This window comes from Myotis davidii, unplaced genomic scaffold (assembly GCF_000327345.1).
Source record: "Myotis davidii unplaced genomic scaffold, ASM32734v1 scaffold198, whole genome shotgun sequence".
In the NCBI taxonomy this organism is placed as follows: Eukaryota; Metazoa; Chordata; class Mammalia; order Chiroptera; family Vespertilionidae; genus Myotis; species Myotis davidii.
The window spans coordinates 1,604,931-1,613,673 of record NW_006291485.1 but is presented as its reverse complement, the minus strand read 5'-3'; the positions used below and the strand labels follow the sequence as shown (position 1 = coordinate 1,613,673).

Genomic DNA, 8,743 nt, shown 5'->3' with positions numbered 1-8,743 from the left:
CTTGCCCGGTGAGTGACGAGGGCTTGAGCAGGGGCGGGGTGCAGCAACCACTTCCGCAGGACCATGGGGCTGTACGAGCTGCCGCCGCGGTCGCTCCTGCCAACGTTGCTGCTGTCAGTGCTGTTCTTCGGAACCCAGGGGGCCGCTTCCTCGTCGCCACGCCTCACACAGACTACGCTTTCGCCATCTCAGGCCGTGACGAACGGGAGCCAGCCAGGCGCGCCAAACAACAGCACGCATCACTGGCCAAGGGACTCGTCAGGCCCGATGCTGCTGCGCTCCTTCTTCGTGCTTTTTGGCTTCCTCAGCCTGGCAGTGCTCTACTTCCTCATCCGGGCCTGTAGGTATGTCAGGCGCAAGCCGGCCTCCCTGGCGTGCCAATGAGCTCGCGCCTTGTGCCTCACGTGTCAAGGGCGAGCGCCCCGCCCCTCCGGAGTGGGCGTGAACAGCGCATCCTCCGGATCGAGAGTGATACCGTGGTGCTTGGTAATGCAGGGGCACAGGAGTGGGTTTCTCGAACACAGCAACCCAGGCTGGACAGTGCGGGTGGGGGAAGGCATGCGCCCGGTTTATGCTTCTGCTCTCTAGCCCGTGCCAGGCGACACTCCCCAACCCAACTTGGGTCTGTGATCCACGACGTGCCCCACCCTAGAAATGGAGAAGAGGGCTCGCCAAGCAGGGCCTGACTGAACTGAACCGAACCGCGCCTTCCTTCTCCGACTCTTTCAGCATTTGGGGCTGGCTGCGATCAGTTTTTTGGTTCCACTGATGTTCTTCTTAGAGAGTTGAGGACTCCTCTTCCTTCCCATGGTTCACCTGCCCTGCGAAGTTCTGGTTCAGTCCCCTGGCTTCCCTGTTTGCTTCCTGTCTGTGGTTGACCTCCAGAGGGCTTTTGTCACACAGAGCTGAACATGTTCAGACGCTTTAAAGGGGCCCTTTTTGTCCCCTGCCGACACTCCTGTGGGTGCACAGTGCTCTTGTTCCCTCTAAGTACTTGATCTTGCATCCGCTTCAGAAGGCTGCCTTCATTTCCCTGGTGCCCTGGTAGTGGTCAGGGGCCGGGGCTTTGGTTTGAGACAGACAGCCCTCAGTTCAGTGTCTCTGGTACACCCTCACCCCTCTCTGAGACTCGGTTTTCTCATCAGTAGAGTAGGATAACAGCACAGCCCGGGAGGGAGTCTGCCAAAGGAGGTATCCACTTGCAATTATTGACATAAGAGCAACTAACCACCATGACTGTTAGGCCAAAGAAACACAATTAGACCAGGAAGCTTCACAGCAAAGCTTTGAGGGTCGGGCAGAGGAGGCGGAGAACAGAGACAACAAAGGATAATGGGGAAGGCAGGATGCAGGATGGGGTATCAGCTGCCACTGGAGGTGACCCGAGACAACCACTGATCTGCCTGGGACTGCTTGCAGGTTGAAGAAACCACAGCGGAGGAGATATGGCCTCCTGGCTAACACTGAGGACCCCACTGACATGGCCTCGCTGGACAGTGATGAGGAAACCGTCTTTGAGACCAGGAATCTGAGATGGTATTGAAGTCCTCCCCCCATCTCCAGAAGCTCTGGGTGGGCGGGTAGAGCAGGGCTGGAGAATTGGCAAGACCACTGATTCTTGAGGTCATCCATATGCCACCAGGCTGTGTAGCCTTGGGCAAGACATGTGCCCCTCCCAACCTCAGTTTCCCATTTCTTGCTGATGGGAAGGGGCTGCAGTCTTGGGTCAGTGCTCTGGGCCCAACCCTGAAGATCAAGATCAACAACGTCAGAGATAGAGAATGAACTGCCAGGTGCTGCAGGGGGGATGGGTTGGGTGGTCTCTCCATGGCTCCAGCCCCAGGAAGATCATAGCAGGCAAAGGGAATGGTAGGAAGGAAGGAGGGCAGGACTAAGGACCCAGGGCCGGACCGAACCAAACCGTGCTTCTGGGCGCAGAACTGGGATTGGGCCTCAGCAGAGAGTGATGGCTGTTCAGCCTCGCTTGTTGGGGGCATAGGTACGGAGTCCAAGAGTCTAAGGGGTGGTCGTAGCTTTCTAAGCCTGCCAGGTAACGCATTGCTATGATGTGGTAGCCCCTCTGGTCTCCTCCACCTCTCCTAGCTAGGGGACCTCTTCTCCCTTCCTCCTTCGCCCAAGGTGCGAAGTTGAGCAGGGCCTGCCAAGCTGGGCAGATGGACCCCAATGGTCCTGGGGGCAGGGGCTGGACAGGTGAGAGGGCTCCCAGTCACTTGGAGGGTGAGCTTCAGGCACAGTTGGGGGAAGTGGATCAGGATAGGCCCATCGCTCCACACCTCTCACTCCTCCCCCTCATCTTTCAGATGTTCAGGTCAGGGAGACGGTGTTCCCAACAGCTCTGGGAGAAGGACAAGAGACTTGGTCCACTCCCGGTGCCTACATACCCTCCGATTCTCCTGCTGGCCTGAGAGCTCGAGTGGGACCTGCCTAGACTGCCTGAAGCCACCTCAGCCCTCTACTGCCACAGGACCACCCAGGATGCCAGGTGCAAACCGGAGGGGGCCCCGGCATCCCCATCTAGGATTCTGAGACCCTCTGGTTGGACTGTGACTTGTGCTGCTGACCCTCCCTGTGGGAACACAGCTGAGGCCTGGCAGGCAGGTGGGCTGAGGGTCCTGTGTGGGAGTGCCTTCCCCACTGGGCTGGGACAATAAAGGCAGCAGTGGTTCTGTAGCTGGCACCCAACTCCACATTGGGCCAGACCTGGCATCCTGGCTCACAGGCAGGGTGGATGGCAGAACAGGGCTTCATCCAGGCCTGGTTTTTCTTATCTGTGATTATGCTGAGCTTCTATGACCTGTCCCCAGCTGTCCAGAGGGCCCAGGGAGGTATTCCATGAGGTAGACAAGAAAAATGGGAGGACCTGCCAGTCATCGCCTCTGGGCCTAGAGCTCTTATTCATCCATCAAAGGCCTTGTAAAGGGGCTTCCTCTTCTCTGTTGCCTTCAGCCTGGGGCCCCTTAAGGCCGTATTTTCTGGGATCCTCACCTCACCCCATTCACACCACTAGAACCATTGGGGCTGGAGCTTCCTGTGCCCATCATGCCCCTCCCCTGTCAGCCTCCTGTGGAATCATTGATGAACCTACCCTAGCACCTGACCTCATTCCCTGTGAGGGGTTTGATGGGTTCTTTTTGGGCTTTTTTTTCTCTTTAAGGCACTATGTCTGGGTAGGGTACAGTTCTGTCACCCCTTTCCCCTGTAAATTTGATCTTGGAGATTCCGAGGGGAGGGGCTGGCCTGAGGTCTCACTGCAGACCCCTGGCCAGAACTACCATGGCCAAGTCATTAGGAGGAGCAGCCACTAGGTGGTAGCCTTGTGCTGCCCGGCCTCTGCCCTGCTGCCTGCTTGGCCCAGGTGTGGCCTGGGCTCAGCCAGTTGTACAGGTTGGGAAATAGGTCCAGTTGGGGGCCCTGTTTCTCACGCCTCTTCCTGAGTTCACTGTGGGATGGGCCAAGCCTGCCCCCTGGGTCTGTCCCTTTCAGCCCCATTGACTCTCCTTGCTGAGGCTGAGCCTGGGTCCCTGCCTGTTGCCAGGTGCAAAGGAGTCATCTCTGCCAGTCAGCTTGTCACTCCTCTCTCCATCTCCAATCCTCTGAGCTGGTCCCCAGGCTGCCTCTCCCCCCTCACCCCCCCAACCATCCCCTCAACTCTGCTCACACTTCCACTTCCCCCTCCAGTGTCAGTTGCCACCTCCAGGAAGTCTTCCCTCCTGGACTGCTCCCTGCCCTACTTCCCCACCATTCTTTGGGAGGGTCCTGCACTGAGGCACCAGCAGATCCTCCAGGGAAGTTTGAGGAAGTGAGGCCAGAGTCCCCTGGAGGACCCAGACATCACACCCTCTGCCTCTCGGGCTCTGGCTGTTCCCTCCCTATCTGCCTCCACCCCTCTCCACCTATGTCTGTCTGTGGTCTCTGCATCTCTGCCTTCTCCACCTCTGAACCCCTGCCTGCCTCCTTATTTGTGTCTCTCCATCTACACAGCCTTTCACTTGGTCTCCCTCTATTTCCTTCTATCTCTCTGCTCTCTATCTCTCTCCCTGTCTGACCCACTGGGACATGCTTTTAACAGGTGCACAGACACTGTGCGGGTCCCCCCACCCTCTGATCTGTGTCCCTCTCCCACAGCTCTGAGCGATTCTTGAGCTTCAAAAGGCACATTAATTACTCTAATGAGGTCAGGAGAGACCCTGCATCTGCCATCTGGAGCCAAGAACACACTGCACACCCTCCAGCCCGGCTGCCTCCTGCCCACCCAGTGGGGCGGGGAAGGGTGCCCCTTGCTTCCAGGCCCCTGTGCCTGTCAGCGCCTGTCAGCCTCACTGCATCCCCCTGCATTAGTGTGGAGTAATTGGCAGCCCCCTCCAAGGTTAATGCAATATTAGCAGGAAGTTCTCAGTGGCTAAAAGCTGGGAGAGGGGCCTGTCAGCACGAGATGAAAGGCCTGGATCATGGCATTTTGAGGGCCCCTGTGTATGCACATGAGGACGGGAGGGGCTTCTAGCACATACCTCTCACAGACACAGCACGTGACACAGACTATCACACATAAGGGATAGACACAGGACACACATGCACACATACTGCCTGCAACAAAGCCAGGGCCTGTGCCAGATCAGGGTGCACAACCCATAGCCCAGCATCCTTGTGGCCCTCCCACCACTTCTGCCCCCCTCCACATGCCCACTGGACATGCAGCAAATCTGTCCCCTCTGCTGTGGGCAGGTTAGGGTTTCCTACTCTTAGGTGACCGCTGTGTGGCTTCTCTATCTTGGGAATGGGGACAGGTGGGAGCTGGACGCTGGATGCCTCTGGCTCATTAAAGCAGCAGCTTGTGGCTAGCTGCCTCAGACCAGTGGTGGGTGGTAGTCATGTTGTCTTCCAGGAACTGGGAGTTCTTTATGTGTGTGTATATATATGTTTTTATTGGTTTTTAGAGAGGAAGGGGAGAGAGAGAAACAACTATCAGTTGCCTTCAGTATGCCAGGTCAGAACGTAAAACCTGTGCCCTGGCTGGGAATTAAACCGGCAATCGTACATGGAACGACACCCAACCAACTGAGCCACATCGGCCAGGGCAGGAGATGGTGGTTCTTCTGCTGCCTCTAATGTGGGTTCCCTGGGACATGGCCCCAGCATCCATCAGGGCCGCATTGCTCTCACCTAGGGTCATCAGGTGAGGTAGCTGTGCCCTCCTGGGGTTCCCAGCATCCCAGTTCTGATTCCCCATCCTCTCTGGTGGCTCAGTGCCCCTCATACTCCCTGGAGGAGTATGAGCTTCCCTCCATCCCATCATGTCCTAGTTCTGGGCAGGTGTGGCTGTGCAGGTGCACCCAGACCTGTGCTACTTAGCACAGTAGCCATATGTGGCTGTTTACAGTCAAAGTAAGAAATTAAAAGCCCTGTTCCTCGTCATACTGGCCACATTCCATGTGCCCAGTAGCCATGGGGAGCTGGGGGCACTTTTATGGGACAGTGAAGATCTGGAACGTTTCTACCCTCAAGAAAAGTCTAGCCCCAAACTGGTGGGTTATCACCATGGAGGATGTGTGTCTGTTCAGGCCTAGGGCTGGGAGGGTGGGAAGGAAGGAGGTTAACTAGCAGGGGTGTGGGGCCTGTTCAGTCGCTGGCCTTGGCAGTTGCAGGAATCTTAGGTCCTGGCTGAGATTTCAAGGGCCTGGCTGGACACGAGGGTGGGAAGTCTAATTTATCAGCAAGAGAATGGGATACATTTTTATTTTCAATGACAGAAGCCACACCCCCACAGCCTGGTGGAATTCTTCATCCCAAGGGTGGGCTGGGCTGGTGCAGAAGCCCTCGCCCTGCTCTGACCAGGGTCAGTGGAGCTCCCTGCCTTCTGAAGCCACCATTCTTCTCTGCCAGAAATCTACCTGACTGAGCTGGGGCATCTGAAAACCACTGGAGCCAGAGCAGGCTGCAGATTTGGTCTAATTTATTCTGTAATGAGAATTGTTCCCTGTATATTTTTAGCCTTCTTCACAGTGCTGTGGCCTTTGAAGGCTGAGGGATGCTGGACACTGATCCCCACCCTGGGGACTTGTCCAGTGGACCAGATGGCAGATGATGGGTAATAAGTACTGGGTGGTGGGTGAAGGCTCAGTGGGTGCTGGACTGGGTAAGTGGGTGGTGAGTGATGGGTAAGGGGTCAATGAGCAGTGGGTGCTGAGCATAGGCTAGGTGCCAGGTCTGGTCCGGCTGGGACAAGATCCTTTCTGAGTCTGAGCCATACACTGGAGCCCAAGAATGCAGACCCGTTAGATGAGGAAAGACCCTCATCGAAGACCCTGTCCTGGGGCTGACAGAGAACCCTGGATGACCTTGACCCTGACTGAGCATTAAACCCAAAACTTAAACTTTGTCCCTACACTGAGCCTGAAGTCCAACTCTTTTTTTTTTTTTTTTTTTAAGTCCAACTCTTGACTTCAGAGGAAGCTTACAGCAGAGTGACCCCTGATCCCAGCTGATCCTCTTGGCTGTTGAGGATGGAGACTGGGACAGCCCCCAACCCTGGGAGGGGACAGGGCCTCTTGGGTGCCCATAGCTGGTTCCAGCTGAGCCGGGGTCTCCATGAACAGCCGGGCAGCTGTTCCTGTACCTCTACCCTTGCCTTGCCTGGGGCCAGGCCTCAGAGCTGCCCAGCCCTCCCCTCCATGAGCCCCTCCAGGTGCAGAGAGATTGAATGGGGGACACATGTCTTTGTTCCTATCCCTGCTCCAGCTCTGACCTTGAGAGAGAGACAAGAATAGAAGGAAAACAAAGCTTCAACTCAGATCTGCTCTGAGGAGGCAGTGGTGGCTTTCACAGAGGTGGCCCCTGCGTGCAAATGAGCTGACCCAATGCTGGCCTTTTTGGAGTAGGTCCCCTCTGCCAGTGGTGTCCTGCCCGATCCCCTGTGCAGGGGAAGTGCTGCTGGGTTTGACAGCCCCACCCCATCTGTGAGGTCCTATAAAGTAGGAGGGTTCTCCAATGGCCGAGGAGACTTCTGGAAAGGACCCCTCTGCCAGACAGGACGCTGGGCTGGGCCAGGCATGCTGGCACTCTGGGTACATGCAGCACGTTCCGCTTGGGCCAGCTACTAGGTCTCTGCTTAGGATACTAGGTCTCTGCTTAGGAAGTGGCTGCCCCTCTGTTTCCCAAAGAACCAGCCAGCCAGCCAGTTGGGTTGAGCCCTTGCTCCAGAGATGTCCGGAGAGTTTGTCTGAAGGCCCAGGGCACCACTGGTAGACAGGTTCTGGGCCTCCTGGGCTTGCCCCAACCACCACTAATAGGCAGGTTCCTTCCTCCTCAGAGTCATTGGGCCAGCCCTGGGATGGACATCTGCAGTCAGGTCAGAGGAAAGGACCCACAAGACAGAACAGAATGAGCTGAGTTCCCCTAGAGGACAGAGGGCTGAAAATCTTATCTTGTGGGAGGTGGAGGCCCAGGGTCAGACGAGCCTTGAAGGAAGAACAGAATTTCAATGAGAGAAGGATAGATACTCCAGGTGCAACCAAGCAAAGGCTGGGAAGTGTGGCTGGCAGAGAAATGGGGGCAGGAAGAAGCTTAGGGGACAACACAGTGAGGTGTGTAGCTGGGATGGGTCTTATTCGAAGGTTAGTTTGCCCACCTCTTGCCTCTTATGGTCCCTGGGAGGAGCTGCAGCCATCTAGATGGGGACCTTCCAGTTCAAGAGCTCTTGGCTCTGGACCCTGCAGCAGGCCTGGGTGAGGGAAACAAACCAGAGAAGCAAGACCTGGCTGGGCACCACTGGTATTTAACATTCAGCACTTGGTGACAGCATAACCACAGGCTCAGTCTGGTGAAGCTGTGGCATGCATAAAGACAGAACTATGCCCTACGGTTTTGCTCAGTAGATAGAGCGTCGCCCTGTGGACTGATGGGTCACGGGTTCGATTCTAGTCAAGGGCACAAATATCAGTTGCAGGCTCCATCGCCAGCCTTTCCCATTCTTCCCTTGTCAGACGTCTCCTGCTTGTCGACTTATCTGCTGAAGATGCCAAGGTATGGACTCCTGTTCCATTTTCTGGATGAAAAAACAGGGGTCCAAAGAGGTGTGACTGTCCTGTGGGCTCCCAGGGGGCCAGCAGTGGACTTTGGTTAGCCCGACTGCAAAGGTCTCCACCAGGTGCCCTGGCTGGTTTGGCTCAGTGGATAGAGCGTTGGCCTGCGGACTGAAGGGTCCCAGGTTCGATTCTGGTCAAGGGCACATGCCTGGGTACTGGGTTGCAGGCTCAGTCCCCAGTAGCGGGGTGTGCAGGAGGTAGCCAATCAATGATTCTCATCGATGTTTCTCCCTCTGAAATCAATAAAAATATATCTCCCTTCCTCTCTGAAATCAATAAAAAAATATATTTTTAAAAAGCCTCCACCAGGTGACTGGAGAGGTGGAGTGGGCTCAGCCTGGTTTAGGATTTGGGTTTGAAAGATGGGGGTGAGCCATCCCTGTTCCTCCTGCTCTCTGAACTGCCAGGCTCTGCAGATGGGCTTGGTGGCCTGAATGGAGGTGACAGAGAGGAACTCAGGAAACCTCGATCATGGCTACATGGTGATGATGGGATCTCTGGAGCAGGACCCTGGGGGTCCAAGCAACCAGACCAAGGACATGGACGGGGGAGGTGTCTGGGAAGCTTTGGCCGGGGCTGGGGGCGCGGTTGAGGCAGGAACCCCCGCCCACCCCCGCGTGGCCTGGGCACGGCAGGAGGGG

General features: G+C 56.3%; 2 protein-coding genes across 2 annotated transcripts in view; both read left to right on the top strand.

The window, feature by feature from the left end:
- LOC102765880 (chromosome unknown open reading frame, human C19orf24) lies at window positions 1-2,691 on the top strand. The gene is made up of 3 exons (XM_006764801.2): window positions 1-344; window positions 1,420-1,536; window positions 2,322-2,691. Coding segments are annotated over exons 1-3 (399 nt in total). The 5' UTR covers window positions 1-63; the 3' UTR covers window positions 2,323-2,691.
- Window positions 2,692-8,536: 5,845 nt separating this feature from the next.
- Window positions 8,537-8,743, top strand: part of EFNA2 (ephrin-A2) — a 13,753-nt gene continuing 13,546 nt past the window's right edge. The window contains exon 1 of the mRNA XM_015564658.1: window positions 8,537-8,654. Within this exon, the coding sequence (XP_015420144.1) occupies window positions 8,537-8,654 (118 nt within the window). The remainder of the gene's footprint in view (window positions 8,655-8,743) is intronic.

Coding starts and splice junctions, on each gene's coding strand:
- LOC102765880 (XM_006764801.2), top strand. CDS start 64: ATGGGGCTGTACGAGCTGCCGCCGCGGTCGCTCCTGCCAACGTTGCTG. Junction 345..1,419: donor TTCCTCATCCGGGCCTGTAG/GTATGTCAGGCG, acceptor GACTGCTTGCAG/GTTGAAGAAACCACAGCGGA.